This window comes from Schistocerca nitens, chromosome 1 (assembly GCF_023898315.1).
Source record: "Schistocerca nitens isolate TAMUIC-IGC-003100 chromosome 1, iqSchNite1.1, whole genome shotgun sequence".
Classification (NCBI taxonomy): Eukaryota; Metazoa; Arthropoda; class Insecta; order Orthoptera; family Acrididae; genus Schistocerca; species Schistocerca nitens.
Genome location: NC_064614.1, coordinates 1,026,584,922 through 1,026,602,259, shown reverse-complemented (window position 1 = coordinate 1,026,602,259; position 17,338 = coordinate 1,026,584,922). Strand labels below are relative to the sequence as shown.

General features: G+C 35.6%; 1 protein-coding gene across 1 annotated transcript in view; it reads right to left on the bottom strand.

Moving 5' to 3' along the window:
* Positions 1-17,338, bottom strand: part of LOC126196528 (estradiol 17-beta-dehydrogenase 2-like) — a 115,100-nt gene that overhangs the window by 2,980 nt on the left and 94,782 nt on the right. Inside the window, exons 6-7 of the mRNA XM_049934572.1 lie at positions 5,084-5,274; positions 4,878-4,973 (exon numbers count right to left, since the gene is read on the bottom strand). Coding sequence (XP_049790529.1) covers positions 4,878-4,973; positions 5,084-5,274 — 287 coding nt within the window. The remainder of the gene's footprint in view (positions 1-4,877; positions 4,974-5,083; positions 5,275-17,338) is intronic.

Genomic DNA, 17,338 nt, shown 5'->3' with positions numbered 1-17,338 from the left:
AATCCGAGGTTACACGTACGTATTCAGTAATTCGGCAAGCAGACTGGACATGCTATATGTAACGAAAGGCTTTATTGATAATGTAACTGACTGTGAAGTTTCGCCGCTCTCCTCGGCTCTAGTAGTCTGGTCCCTTCAATCCCACAAACCTACCAACCAACCTATAAAGAAATCGGATGGTTTAGCTGGCCTACCCATAGAATTTTATGCTTACTTCTAGAACGTCATAGGACGAGAGTTCCCCAAAATATGAAATGAATTATTGGGAGACGTGCAGATGCCACCTCAGTTAACGGAATAACTGATTGTCCTGATCTCCCCCCCCCCCCCCCCCCAAAAAAAAGCACGTAGCACTCAGCTGAAGGATTATCGACCACTAACTCTACTCAATTCCGACTGTAAAATATTCACCCGAGTCATAAATATTAGAATGAAGTCGGTACTGCCGAAGGTACTTGGCCCTTATCAAATGAGTGCTGTCCCAGGGAGATCTATGTCAAATGCATTATGTGAATATAGGGATATTATAAATTTGTGAACGACGGCTACCTACGGATGATGAGTCGGAGAAACCCTGACAGCAACACCATTATGTTGAATAATGCTTTTCGTGCAGCCACAGCACGTCGTGCTACAACTAAAACTGTGCGCAAAAGGCTGCGCTACGGTCGCAGGTTCGAATCCTGTCTCGGGCATGCATGTGTGTGATGTCCTTAGGTTAGTTAGGTTTAAGTAGTTCTAAGTTCTAGGCGACTGATGACCTCAGAAGTTAAGTCGCATAGTGCTCAGAGCCATTTGAATCCTGACTGCGACGCCACCATGTTGAATAATGCTTTCGTGCAGCCACGGGACGTTGTGCACAATAGGCTGCATTATGCGCAACTTGTATTGTGTAAGCTCAGGGACTGATGACCTTAGCAGTTAAGTCCCATAAGATTTCACACACATTTGAACATTTTTCGTAACACATCTGAAATGTAACGTCCACTGTTCAAAGTGCCGTCAATGCGAACAAGAGGTGACCGAGACGTGTAACCAATGGCACCCCATACCACCAAGCCGGGTGATACGCCAATATGGCGATGACGAATAAACGCTTCCAATCTGCGTTCACCTCGATGTCGCCAAACATGGATGCCACCATCATGATGCTGTAAACAGAACCTGGATTCATCCGAAAAAAATGACGTTTTATCATTCATGTACCCAGGTTCTTCGTTGAGTACACCATCGCAGGCGCTCCTGACTTTTCAAAAATGGTTCAAATTGCTCTGAGCACTATGCGACTTAATTTATGAGGTCATCAATCGCCTAGAACTTAGAACTAATTAAACCTAACTAACCTAAGGACATCACACACATCCATGCCCGAGGCAGGATTCGAACCTGCGACCGTAGCGTGTTGCCTAGAGTGCGGTGTACAAAATATTTTCGATCTCTACGGAATTAGGCACATTGCAAAGCAGATGATGAATGTTACAATACCCAGGTTTGTTACAGCATTATTAGTATTGCTAGTGATTTTTATTAAACATGATTCTGTCTATCTCTCGCTACGTTACGCTCGGGTTTTAGGCGGAATTGAAGGACGGTATGCAATGGCGAGGATATAGCAGACTTCTCGGTCGTTAATGTTAATTTACGAAATTGGAGTTGTCAGTTCTCTTGCAAGTAGCAAGTACAGTGTTTCGCTTACGACGCTATGTCCAGCGTCGCGTGCCAACCACTAACCCCTAGGCAGTCTGCAATCACCACATGACAATCGGGCCCGTTGTTTGGACGGTGTCGAAGACGGCGTGTCTGTTTTAACGGAACATTAAGAAAGTCGTTTAATCAAACCCCGCGACACGCATCGCCGATGTGTGTTCCAGTTTTTGCCCGTCATTACATAACTGTACTTTCTTCGTTAATAGTTAGCTTTATAACAAAAGGGCAGAGTGCAATGAGGTGAGCCGGACGACGTGGCCGTGCGGTTCTAGGCGCTTCAGTCTGGAATCGCGCGACCGCTACGGTAGCAGGTTCGAATCCTGCCTCGGGCATGGATGTGTGTGATGTCCTTAGGTTAGTTAGGTTTAAGTAGTTCTAAGTTCTAGGGGACTGATGACCTCAGAAGTTAAGTCCCATAGTGCTCAGAGCCATTTGAACCATTTTTTGCAATGAGGTGACAAAACTCATGAGATACCTTTAATATCTTGTCAGACCTCCTTTTTCCCGGCATAGTGCAGTAACCCAATGTGGCATGGATTCAACAAGTCGTTGGAAGTCCCCTCCCTATTGAGTCATGCTGTCTCTATAGCCGTCCATAATTGTGAAAGTGTTGCCCGTGCAGGATTTTGTGCATGAATTGATCTTCCGATTATGACCCATAAGTGTTCGATGCTATTTATGTTGGGCGATGTGGATGACCAAACCATTTGCTCGAATTGTTCAGAATGCTCTTCAAACCAATTGCTAACAATTGTGGCCCAGTGACATGATGTATCTTGGGAACATGAAGTCCATGAATGGCTGCAAATGGTCCCCAAGTAGCTTCATCCAGTAGCTTCATCCAGTCAATGATCGGTTCAGTTGGATCAGAAGATCCATTCCATTCCGTGCAAACACAGCCCACACCATCATGGAGCTACTACCAACTTGCACAGTACCTTGTTGGCAACTTGAGTCCGTGGCTTCATGTGGTCTGTGCCACAATTAGGCTCTACCAACAGCCCTTACGAAGTGAAATCGGGACTCATCTGACTAGGCAGCGGTTTTCCAGTCGTCTGGGGTCCATCCGATAAGGTAACGAGACCAGAGGAACTGCAGACGATGTCGTGTTGTTAGCAAAGGCACTCGCATCAGTCGTCTGCTCCCATTGCCCATTAAAGCCAAATTTCGTCACACTGTCCTGACGGATAAGTTCGGCGAACTTGCTTTCTGCCGTTATTTCACGCAGTGTTGCTTGTCTGTTAGGACTGATAACTCTAAGCAAACACCGCTGTTCTCGTTCATCAAGTGAAGGCCGTCGGCCATTGTGTTGTCCATAGTAATAGGTAATGCCTGAAATTTGACATACTCGGCACACTCTTGACACTGTGGATCTCGGGATATGGAATTTCCTAATGATTTCCACAATGGAATATTCCATTTGTCTAGCTCCAACTATCATTCTGCGTTCGAGGTCTGTTAATTCTCATCCTACCGCTATAATCACGTCGTAAACCTTTTCACATGCATTAGCTAAGTACAAATGGCAGCTCCACTACTACAATGCCTATTTAGACCTTCTGTACGTGATGCTTTGGCCATCTGTATTGAAGCAGAACGCTATCAAATGGCTTTGGCACCTCACTGTATGTTGTTGACATACCTACCTGAGATTTTAGGTTGGAGGAAAGAGATACGTCCAATAATTCATTCCTCTGGAATGTACTGTTCCAGTTTTTTATGTCGTTTATCTTAACTTTGTTTATGGGACATTTCTCTCCACGTGCTAAGGTTGTTGAGAGTCTGATATTTGCTAGGGGTTTTAAAAGTCTAAGAATGTCTTAAGTCAGTCCATCAATGAATGATTGGGCTACTAATACCCCTGGGTTGTGGCTGTCATACTCAAACATATTGTACTGTGAAACACTGAACTTCACTTTCATTGAACTGCCTTTTCCCATTGTTTCTAAACTCTGGAATTCCGTTTAAAAAGATCTGGCCATCAGTCCTTATAGTTCTTCACAATTTTGTTATCCTCAAGGTAGTTGACAATGAATGAGATCTTTTTATTGGCAGAATGAAGAATAAGTTCAATATATTCTTTCACAGTGTGAACTCGTATCAGTTTGTCGTAACTTTCTTCTTATACCCCCAAACACCCTATCACAAGGTAGGAAAGAGTGCCCCCGATGGGTAAGGATTGAAAATTTTTTTCAAACATACCGAGCCCTACTAATGCCATTAGGAATCGAAGTACTGAATTGTTACGGTTTTGTTCCTGGTCAACCACCAGAGAAAATGTGCATCTCCTTAATATTTTTACCAAAGTAATGTTCTTCGAAGAAAGCAAGCAAGAAACTACAAATCTCATTCAGTCAATTTTTGGCTATTCCTTCATGGAATTCAAAGAAATGAGGTTTACCAGTCTTAAGGTCGTAAATACAGAAAGTAAAAACCCAGAGCTGACGTAGGTAAAACACTTCCTGCACTGGAATGCAGGGTAGTGGTACGTTCTGCATAAAATCCATACATATGCCTTCGACATCGTCGTTTTGCTTGCACTTTTCCTGTACAGCTTTTATCTTTTTATAAAACTTTTTGGTCCTTCGAATATGAACAATTTACTCGGCAACAATCACTCTTTTAGCTGAGTCACAAAGGAAAATGGTTTTTAGTTTAGTTTTAAGTTTCTCACAGTAACTACAAACATCTTTTTGAGGTCTACCATAGCTGTAATCATAATTTTCGTGAAGAAACTTGAAATAAAATCCATATTTTACATCCAAATCAAGGAACGTCTTTAGAAATAGCGAATGCATGATCTTTACATTCAAACCGGCCTTCAAGTACTTAATATATCTGTTTGCGCAGTGAGTAACTTTTACCTCGAACGATTCAATGTGTTCCTTTATTTTATCAATAACATCATCTTTTATAGCTCTGACACTGCTTCCCATGCTCTTACTCCTGTTTTCTATAGGAGATTTTCCTAAAACCAGTAGGTTTCCTTATCTTCGAATCCTCCTGTCACTCTTCAGGCCATGAATACTAATAAATGCAGTTTTACATAGCAGTATTCCGTTTCCTGAACTTGAACATGATAAATGAAGTTCTTCTCCCTACTTTTTGGACTATCCTTCTTTGGGCGTCTGCGGAAAATTTCTGTAACTTCCGTAAGACCTTGTAGATACCTGTCTTGTGCATCCTTGCTCCCGAATTCCTTGAACATTTCTAAGATCTGGGCTCTCTCGATCTCATCAATGGCATCAAAACGGCGAAGCTTATAACTGCAACAGAAGAAAACAGTGTTTAGAATATACAAGGGAAACAGGCTTCATGTTTTACTATACATATACAAAACATGTAGTCAACATTTAGTTTTTAAATTCATACTTACTTGCAATTTTTCCCCGTTGCAGTTGCAGGAATGTTTTGTCCTTTGTAGTTAATGTACGCTTCTCCTCGTAATCTAGCCTTCTTTATTGTGAAGTGTTTATATTTATCATAATGCTGTATGCCTTTCCTCTTGTTATGGCTGTTACCTTCTTTATTTGAGTCCATGCCCTTTTTATGATTAAATTGCCGCAACTAATGAAAGATTAGACAACAACCACACAAGATTTGTCGTACAATGCGGTGTCAACAATAGAGCATTAAATCGGTGCTGGTAAAATCTGATTGTTGTTAATGTAGGGACATAAACCGTAGGCTACTTCTGGTGATTTAAAAAATGTTACATAATGCTAATGAGAAGATGTAGAATGAAACGTCATGAGTCCTGGACTCTTGACACTTTTATACCAACTAAATATTGTGGCAACGATTTTCTTAGCTTTAAAGGCAGAAACTCATGACGTTCTCAACACATATATGTGCCTACAGATGGAGAATGCAAAAATACTGATATCTGAATTTGTGAAAAAGTGGACTCATGACCTTTTCATGATAACTGATTCAATTGTAATTAAAGTATGGCATGGAACAGCAGGCTCGACAGAAGATTATAAAATGTGTTAATCAATCCCACATAACCATCTATGTAATTGGTAGCATGCAAATTCTGATTTAAAAACCTAAACGCAGACGTGTTTGAATCAGATCAGTTGATGTCAATTACCTGTTACTTGAGTGAAAATGCAACTCTCTTCATTTACTGGGGTGAGCAGTGTACCAGTGTCCATCTCACGTTCGTGAAATGCTGTGAGTGCCACAAACTCCGATAATTCACGATCTAGTAGTACTCAAGGATAGCCCTACTAATCCGCTCTCATAAGTACACAGTGTAATTATCCAAATCATAGTTATATTGTGGTGGTCTGGGAAGTAGTGTTGGTTAGCCACGAATCAAAATAAACAGCATTAACCTTCAAATGTGACTCAGAGGCACTTTATCCTCTAAGAAACAGCAGTTACAATAACAAGGGTTGATCGTTACAGTTCTGTTTGGCACCTATCGCTTAAGGCGAGAGTACACGAAAGACAGCGGTATCTGGCGAACGTATTCCTTTATGTGCCTGTATGATACTTCCATTACTCACATTAAATATGATTTTCTCACAATTCACATACTCGCTCAAAGAAAATCTTTACTCACGTTAGTCATCTAGAACTCCAGGAATATATCTCAAGCACTTGGTAGTTTAACACAGTTACAACACAAAAAAGTAACATGTAAAGGAACTTTCGCTTGCATTGATCAATACTGCTCTAGCACGCAGTTATTTCAATAATGACTCTAAACTTTTAATTTTGATGAAGCCTGTAGTTATTGCTATTACTATCATTATCAAATCTAAGTAAAATTAAAAATAAAGGAGGTTATATTTATATATTACTACATAACACAGTTGCAATGTTACAAGTGCACTGATTATAGATAAAATATATGAAGTCTATAACTTTACTTCCGCCACTTTTTTACAAATTTGAAGCTTTATTATGAAAAACTTACAGAAACTTCACGATTCATAGTACTGGCCATCACTGGCTTTAATTTCTCCCATTTTTCAGGCTGCATATGCATCCCACAGTAGAAGAACTGGCAGTTTTTTGAGGAGATCCATGTATCGAACCAATTTTGCACAGTGAGGCCGTGTGACATTGATAAAAAAGGGAATACGGCTGATTGGGCATGACTTCCTATTTCAATGTTTCCAAGTACTCGTAAGTTTTGACAGGTTTTGAAATATGGGGTCGAGTATCGATTGCAAAATGGTAGAAGAAAAGTTGTAGATCTAATACACAGGGAATTTGATGCATATATTAGGTAAAAAAAAGTCAATTGGTCATGTATAGTGTACCCATCATGTCAAATAAAATGCAGACTGAGCTATAGGTACTACCTCTCGAATACGAAATACAATAGGAGTAGCATATATAATTATGACTCTAAAACAGTACATTGCTTTTGTTGACAATTAAGATAATAAGAAAATAACAAGCCAACCTTTGATTCATTATGTAGAAATTAGTCATGAGGTCAATCCACAATGTAGTCTCAGGTCTTGGTGCTGTATAACAATCCTGGTCTTAGTAAATGACAAAAAGAGTAGTACATCGTAAATCAAGCATTGCTTCACAAATAATATGAGGCATATCTGTTATCTACTTCGCAGTCGATGTCCATGAATCATGCATGACACAGCATCAAAATAAAGCGTAGACAGAGGTCTAGGTATTAAGTACACAAAAAGGAAGTACAAAACCAAAACAAAAGATAATTGTTATGACACAAAAAGTGATGTATGTCCATCTAATGGACACATAATTAGAATTGCAATAAATTCATGTTAGATGCAGACATCCCATGATGATATGCTTGTTCTGTAGGAAGGTTGTATTCAGTATGACCAAGCTAGAGGATAACCAGTCCTAAGTAATTTTGCACATAGAGTTTCTGTATGGCTTGTACGTGACATTCTCTTGATCCTGCTCCATCTTTTCAAATAATATGCCCTAATTAAATTTTCTGTGTATAAATAAGCACTTTTACAGGTTGCAGCAGTGGACTGTTTGCCGCAGCACCATTACACTCACCAGCAGTTATGTAAATGGTCTTTTTTATTTCAAAACAAGACATGGTTGTCTCACTGGGAGGTCCGCGATCGTTCATTAAGCAAAAAAATGTCGTTTCAGTCTTCGATCGTTATTCTTTATTCTCAATAACCGGTTTCGGGCTAGCTGCCCATTTTCAGATCTGTTAGACAATGTTAAAAATGTAATTAATAAGAGAGATAGAGTTAGCGATAAAAATATCTTAGTTTACAAAAAGAAATTTTGGAACGTATTAAATGCCAACATACCATATGTTGTAGTTACAGAGTAACTTGTCCGTACAGAACACAAAGTTTAGCTGAAATTTTTATGAATGACTTTGAGAACAAAGTTTTTAGCTCTTTTCCAGAAATTAAGGAGAAGTTAATTTATTACAGACGGTATGTTGACGACACTATTTTATTATTCAAAGGGGAAAAAGAAGACGTAGAGGAAATGACTAAAGTTTTAAACGAGCAGCATCCAAAAATCCAATTCACACTAGAAATGGAAAACAATGGGGCGATTAACTATTTAGATTTGACTGTCAGAAAGGAGGGAGGCAGGCACGTTTTCGGCGTCTATAGAAAAGACACTTGCTCCGACAACATCATAGTAGCGACGTCGCACCACCCGGCACAGCATAAAAGAGCGTACTTGTATGCAATGTGCAACAGAGCCCTCAGATTGCCACTACATGAAGATGAGTTGCAGAAAGAACTGGATATTATTAAGCAAGTAGCAGCAGCTAACGGATACAGGACACAAAATGTTACACGTATGTTTAACAAAATCAAAAACAGATCCGCAGGCATCAGTAGCGATTCTAGGAAAATTAAAGTTAAGAAGAAGTTTGTCACCCTGACATACAAAGGGCGTGTGTCGGAAAGAATTGCTAAATGCTTTCCAATAAACATCGCAGTGGCATTTCAGAACCAAGGGCAAATGGCACACAGATTAAGACATAAACCAGCAACGACGAAACAAATGAAATACAATAAATCCGGAGTGTATAAGATTAAATGTGCTGAATGTGACAGTTATTATATAGGACAAACAGGGCGGAATTTTGAAATTCGATACAGGGAACATTGCAGTCATAGCAATCGAACAGCATTTGGAACACATGTAAAAGAGAGTAGACATGAAGTGAGTAATATAAATGATCAAATGGAGGTGCTACATAAAGCTCCAAAAAGTCTCTATCTCAACGTGCTCGAAGAGATTGAAATATACGCACATCACAATAAAACCCCAGACCTACTACTTAATGAGCAAAGTGATTTTATGCACAGGAATTATTATGAGATTTTTAAAGACCTGTTTTAGGCTTCCTCTTGAATGCAACAGCACGCCCCAGTAAGAAACAGCTACAGCGGAACGGCCCTCAGCGTACCGGCGGCGAGGTGAATTGGGCGCGGCGCAAGACGACTCGGCGTGGCGTTGTATACGTTCTGACGTAGGGAAATCCACTCCACCACCAATCAAAAACAAAGAAGAGCAAACGCACATTTTCGGAAGAATATCTACATTTTAATTATATTTTATTTTTCTCTATAAAAAAAAATTTTAAATTAATGAAAAATTTTTCGTTTCATAGTCCACTCAAAATGATTATTCATATGTTATTACCTTAAAAATTGTTTTATTAAAAAGAATATTCGCCATTAATATATACGGCGAAATAATGACAGATCCACAATTGTTATAGGTAGAGGGCACTTTTTACTGTTACCAATCAGGTTACTCTTAAATACTGCGATATAATGTTTTAACAGATTGAAATTTACTTTACTTATGACAGTGAACTGTGTGTTCTGTACGGACAAGTTACTCTGTAACTACAACATATGGTATGTTGGCATTTAATACGTTCCAAAATTTCTTTTTGTAAACTAAGATATTTTTATCGCTAACTGTATCTCTCTTATTAATTACATTTTTAACATTGTCTAACAGATCTGAAGATGGGCAGCTAGCCCGAAACCGGTTATTGAGAATAAAGAATAGCGATCGAAGACTGAAACGCCATATTTTCTTTTTTATTTGTTACAGTTACTATGATGCCCAAACAATTTGAACAGTGGAGATCGTCCTGCAGTAATTAGTCAAGGAACCTCTGAAATATTGCTAGAGTGCTTGAAATGCCACACAGTGCTGGGTAAAATTGAAGTAGTGTGTTGCTGACATTGAATGTTTGAGACCCTGCACAAGGAGAAACTGGTAGTATGTTTCACAGTGGATATCACATGAACACAGTTTATGACACAAAATGCATTAAAAGTGTACACGTGAATTATGTTTGGAACATCCTTGTGACTGACTGTTACAAACTGCAGATGGTGAATAAACAGACTGGCTGTGGGCAAGACATGGTATACGTCTAAAACTGGAATTTTTGCTTGGCCACACCCAAGCAAAGTCGTGGTATGTTGTAAGTGAGCCTAGAAATCAATTGTTGGTACATCTCTATGGACAAAAACGTTACTGTAGCGCCAGTATCCAATTAGAATGGTACTCAGTGGGAGCCAATGTGAAAGTGCACCTGTCATGGAATCTATCCTGCATTGTATAGGAACTGGTAGGAGAGGCCTGTCCTCCAGAGTTAAATGTTGTTCTGCACTTTCATAGATTCAACAGACTAACTTAAATAATCATCATTTGTTACTTCTTCCAACAATTTTAGAAATTTCATAGAAATATTAATTATCAGTTCCATATTATTTTACAGCAACTAATAAAAATTATTATTACTTTAATTTGATAATAATTCGAGGTAAAATTCTGGTATTCTGTGACATCTTTAAAATAATTCCAACATGACATGTTATCGTACTTTAACACATAACATCACTATAGAAAGAGAACAAATATGATAGTAGTAAGTAGAAACTTTGAAGATAGTCTTTATGATTCTCATTTCCCTTCATATTTACAGGAACTGAGAGCTGAAGTTGAAAGAAAGACAATAATGCCTTAAATAAACTATGACAAAGTTATGATTTTTAAATACTGTTGTTGAATTTTAATATTAGAGTAAAAGTTAAGTAAGTAAAATACTAAAAATAAATGTGTAATTTCTCTCCTTTTTTCAGCTAAGTGTTACATACGATTTTGTTCTTGTGAATGAGATTTTCTATCGATAATCACTGGTTTAGAAAAGATACGGTAACAGGAACCAAGAAAAACAATTGATGACAATATACTGGACGAAAAGATGATATTTACCTAGGAGCAAAATAACACAATATGGGTGACATGTAGATTCTGCAAAGACTCATGGAAACCAAGCATTAATCATCATCATCATCTCTTTCCAAGGATTAGGTGCTATAGTCACTTGTTCCAATATCTGTCATCCTGCTATCTCTTACAAGGTCTACCCCATGAACAAAACAAATAATATTGGTGACAATTAGAGGCCTAAAACTGAGGCAGTACCAGAAGCAACATTTTTGAAGCACCCTGCTTTATTCAGGTGAAACTAAAGGAAATAAATAAAAGCATTAAAATGCTGAGCTACTGACGAATCTTGAAGCTAAGGGTATGAATGAAATTAGAAAGAAGATATGAGATAAGAATAAAAGGCTAGGTAGTGCTCATTGGAAGCTACTTAATATGACAACAAAGAGAGCTACATAAAATTATTCTGAAATGAGATTTTTCTCCAGAGCAGTAAAATTTCCAGGTTTATTTGTACAAAACATTCCTTGGAGGAAATATGGTGAAAATAAATTCAAGTAAGTATGATATATGACGATTTAATGATTGTACATATATGTTGTTGAGCATAATGATTGAAGACAGACCGGATAGTGCTTCCTGTGTTTTTATTTCTATTCGACTTTTGATTTCAGAGAGACCTCTTCATTTCATGTCGACTTGGATCTTAGGAATAACAAAACAACTGCCTCAAGAACTGCACAAGTAAATAAAAATAGAAATATAATAAAAATAAATACAGGTAGTTCAAATAATTCATAAAATATGCACTAATACAGTTGTTAATCGTATAATACAAAGATAGATGATCTCCATGTGTTTTAATGCAAATACTGACTGTATTCTTTGCTTCACTGTCTGCACACATTTTCCATCCACTGCAGTACAATTTCCCAGTCAACATTACATCATCCACTTTTTAACCCCATATAATTGTCACCAGTGTGATGACTAACTGTGCTAGGAACTCTTTCAGCCAGTCAGGTAGTTTTGCAAATACAGTGAGAATTATTGTTTCTAGGAAACCTGGAGTGGCTCTTCTCTGCAAAGAGGGAAAGAAATTGTATGCTATAATACTAACGTTGATGTCCAGTACATTAAAAAACACAGAAAATAAAGCTATTGTGTAAATTTATAAGTTGTAGATGCTTCAGTTGTAGTTGCATGATGTAGAACTGCATTGCATATTATGCGCCCCCTAATTTTATTTTGTTTTATTTTCAAATCAAATCATTTTATTTCTTCTTTAAATTATTACAATGCAGCTGATGTTGTCATACAGGTATATATTACATCCAGTGCATATGAGCAAGTATGTAGAAAATATATGGACATTTTATACATCGAACATCAACTGCAGTATGTTAATTAAAATATTTGCACGTATGAACTTCATGACTTTAACATTATAACAGATAAGATATTAGTAACTAAGGCTATATTTACAGCATATATAAATTCTTATAGTTTATAGAAAACTTCATCTTTTAACCATTTCTTTGTAACATTTTTAAAAGCAGATAATGGAACATCATATGCCTATGGAGGCAATGAATTAAAAAACTTAACTCCTAAATACTTTTAGCTGTTAATGCTCTTCTGAAGCCTAGTTGGAGGTATATGTTTTCTATCTGACTTGGGCGATGCAGATGAATTGATGTGCATTTGTGTTATTTTTCCTTTAAGTTCAATAAATAACTGACTATAAATAATGATGGTAAGAGCAGTATTTTCAGATTTTTAAAATTCACTCTATAAGAAGAAGCCCTACTCTCAGAAATTCCTAAGATGCACCTGGTGGCCCATTCTTGCTAAATAAAGATTTTACACATACCTGGTGACTTATCCCCAAGCGATACTTCATATGTTAATGTGTATGGAAGAAAGCATGATATGAAGCAAGTAAAATATCATCACTAACTAAAGTTCCAAGTTTAACCAATAAAAAAGTGACTCTTGATAGTTTTGTGAATACAAAATTCATAGGTGTCTCCCAAATTAATCTTGAGTCAAGGTGAATACCAAGTAGCTCTGCTGATTTATTATTTGTTTCAGTGTTCCATAGACAGAAGAGAAGGATTGATTCTTGACTCATGGATTACAAACCAGTCATAAGTTCCTCTTAATTGTTCTTCACTTAGTTATTTTAATATATCTCTTTCCCTGCTATTATAAATGTAGTATCATCTACAAAAAGAAAGTGATTTGCATTTTACCACACTTGGAAGATCATTTACATAAGTGATCAATGACAAGACTCCCAATAAAGGTCTGGGTGATAATTCGTGCACCTGATTTGAGTAAGATTCATTGAGAGAAAGCTCTTTATTCTCATGCCATACTGCTATAGCTTTTGTAAAAAGATTTTGTGATTCCCTAAGTCAAAAGCCTTACTAAGGTTCCCAAGTATAGCATGAGCAGATAAATTAGATTCTAATGAGTTTAATACAAATAAAACAGGATATTCGACTGTGTTAACTGTAGACAGATCTGGCCTATATCCATTTTGAGATCCTGACAAAAATCAGTGACAAGCAAAATGTTTAGAAATTTCTAAAGGCATAAAGTATTATACTATTTTTGACAATACAGGTACAAGAGATATTGGACAGAAATTGTTAGGGCTTGGCTTGACTTGTGACCCTTCTTGTATAAGAGCAAACTCACTGTTTCTTTTAGACAGATTGGAGAACAATCCTTTTCAAACATGCAGTTAATAAATATGCACAGACTGGCTGCTGTTGTGTCTGTTATCTTTTTAACAATGTAATTGGATAAACCATAAAAACCTTAAGTTTTTGAATTGCTTAATTTTGTTACATATTTTTTGGTTTCTTGGACCTTAACTGTTGACCATTTATTAATTTTTGATACTTTTTGTGACTATCCCAGAAATATATTTGTAATATGAAAGCTTTGTTCACACTGAGAGACATCTAAACATGAGATAGTTACATTTCAGGTATGACAAAAAAATTATTATATTCATCGGATGTAATACCAACATCAGCTGAAGACTTTTATGGTTTTTAACTTAGGCTATTTCAGCCTTCATGGCAGCTTTGCACTTATTATGGGAAGTACTAATATATTCATCCATTGCTCAACATTTGGCACATCTAATCTCTGCCCTGTATTTACGTTTTATTGTTATGTAGTAAATTTTATCTGTATGACAGTTTTTTGAATTATCATAATAAATCATGACTCAAGATCTGCGTTTTTGTAATTTAGGTGTGAACCATTTACATACAGATGGTTGTAAAGGCTTTATGGCTGAAACTCTGACTTCTAACTTCGTTGGTAATCATTGTTTAAGTCTATCAGAAAATACAGTAATAACTGTGCTAAATGAATCATCAATATTAAACCATTCAGAGAGTACCACATGCAGTTTCATTTGTAAATTGGTCCTGTGGTCAGCAACATTAACAATAATTCTCCTGATCTGTTCAGTCTACATGCAAACAGGATTAATATTATTAACTACAGCCTTTATTAAGACGCCATTATGGTCAAGTAAGAAGTGAGTATCAAAAACCTCTACCTCAAAATTATATTTATCATAACTGGTTATGACATTACCGATATAGGAGTAATGTGTTGTGTTATCATTAGAACAGAATCTGTCATGTGACATTATCATATTAGGAAATTTGAGATGTTTTGAAGAGCTTGTTCTGATTGTTGATATTACCAAAGATAAAAATTCTATACTTAGTGTATTTTTTTAAATTTAAGAACAATTCAATTCTAATATCTGGGGTACAACACAATCATGCAATAATACATTTAAGAGTGGCAGTGTTATAGCAGTAGGTTGATAAATATTTCTGACATGAGTTTCATCAGTACTTTACATTGCAGATCTAAGCTATTATTAATATAAATTAAAGTGCTTCCAAAATTCGGGTCTTGCACATATTATCCAGTAAGTAGACTGAAGCAAGGTGAAATGAAGAACTACATTTGCTCCTCACTTAGCCAGTGTTCATCGGTAGTAGCTAGATTCAGAAGGTTCTGGCTCACTTCCCAGTTGCTAGCTCACCCAGTGGTTTCACTCGTTCCTTTGCTAGAAAATGAAAACTTATTAAAAACCTACTGAATCTAATTACAATAATCTAATTTTTATAAAATGAATATTTTTTAATATCATGTTCACCATTTTTCAAAAATGATTTTTTATACAAAAGAACAACAAATGATAAAATTTAATGTTTTATTAAAAGATGAACGTACGAAAATAAAACTTAACATTTTTTAATAAAAGGTTTCAAAAATATATCTCATTTTTGTCAGTATCTGAAATTTCAGTTATTTTTGTACTATCAAAAGAGTCTGGATTATTCCATTCAAATTCTCCATAAGATAAATACTGACTCACAGCACAACAACGTAAATTATATGCATCAAAATATTCTAGATAATTTGATATTCATTTACTATTAAATTCTTTCATACATTTATTGTTTGCTTCAAAATATCTCTTACAACACTTCGATATTCCTCCTTATATTACTTTTTCAACCATTAAAATTATATCATAATCATCTAATAAATCAAGTGGTTGTTCTGTCATTTTTAACATTGAAACCCAAGATAAACCTGTGTCAAGATCATACATTTCATATATGTTTTTGTATAATTTTCAAGTAAATCATACAGCAATAGATCAGTTTTAAAATATAGATCATGATATTCTCCTAGATTTTTAGTATTAATTTTTTTCAAACTATTCTCAAATGTTTCTAATCTTTATCACTTACTTCACAGTCATGCAGTTTACTGTGAAATTCATACTTTGTTGGAACTGTATCTCTTCAAATTTCTTCCAAGAATCCACATAATCATATGGATATGCATCTTTTTTGATCACTAAATCGAATAACCCTTATGGGGATGAATTTTCTAATGTTTTTCATTCGATCTCTATCTAAATTTGATGAAAGGTTATCAAGTGAAGAAGCTATAACATTAGAAGTATCAAAAAACCTCGTTTTAAAATTTTCTGTTCTCTTACAAAAACTAATACATCTATCTGTTGTTTGGTATTAACCTACTTATGTCTATCAAGACCAACTTATTACACAAACAACTGCAAATCATATCATGATAAACTATCTAAATAAATTGGCACAAAACTCGGATGTTTTAACTGTAAATAACGTTTTGTATTTAATGGAGTTGTATGTTTTCCAGTCAAATGATCATGACAATGAAACTTCGAATTCTCAGTGAATAATGACCATTATACAATGTACATTTCTTTGATCTCACCTATCTTGATTGTTCTTCAGGAGTTAAATTCTTACATTTCAACTATCTTTTTTAGACATACATTAAATTATTTATGACAATTTGGTTCTGTGTAAACAACAGGATATTTATAAGGTCCATTTACATATTTAATATAATAACAGAATCCACTTGGTTCTTGTTCTGATATTTCATTGTACATCAATTTTACCATCTTCAGTAGTAAACTTTCAGAATTAGTATGAATTATGAATGGAACTTTCTGCATATGTTGATAATTCCCAAAACTTATGTAGCATACTTTCCCTGGCATTTCTACCTTTAATGGTTTGTTACCTAAATAGCTTCATGTGTGATTATCTAAGTTTTGTTTACTAGTGAAATGTAGTAAACACAAATCACAAATAAATTTTACCTCTTCATATTTATTAATTTGATTCAAAACAAGCCTACCTAAATTTTTTATAGAATAATAATGTGAAACTTTTCCTTCATTGAAATAGCTTTATGTATTTCCCTTTCTTACTTTTCATAATTTTTAATGGATACACTTAATATTTTTCATGAAATGAATAAATATTAATTGATAGATGAATTTTCTCTTCAATTTTTGGAACATGAAAAATTTTTCAGATTTCTAATCGAGACAAAACCGACGATTTTATATTTCGTAACTCTTTCTGGAATTTTATCTACAGGATGTAAAGCAGATTTTATACCTAACAGAAAACACTTTTGATCTTTATTTTTCATATTAATACATTATTTTTTTATTTTATCTGGTATTTTGATGTACATTGATCCTCTCAATGAAATATATCTCTTTTCTTTGTAAACCAATGATTCTATTAAATATCCACACTAATTTGCAAGCTTGAAAATAGACGATTCTTGATAAAACATTTTATATATCAATCGTAATTTTCATTTGTGAACTTATAGTTTTCTGTCTGGAACTGAAATTCCACAAATCTCTGCATGTCTTCATTTGGTACTCACAAAGAAGACTGAAAATTATTTTGAATCCACAATGTATTCTTAGATTATATTCTACAATTTTCATAATATATGAAGTCTTCACTGGTTGTCAGCCAAGTGGCATCGTCGTCTCATAGCAACGTTTCGATGAATATGATGGAGA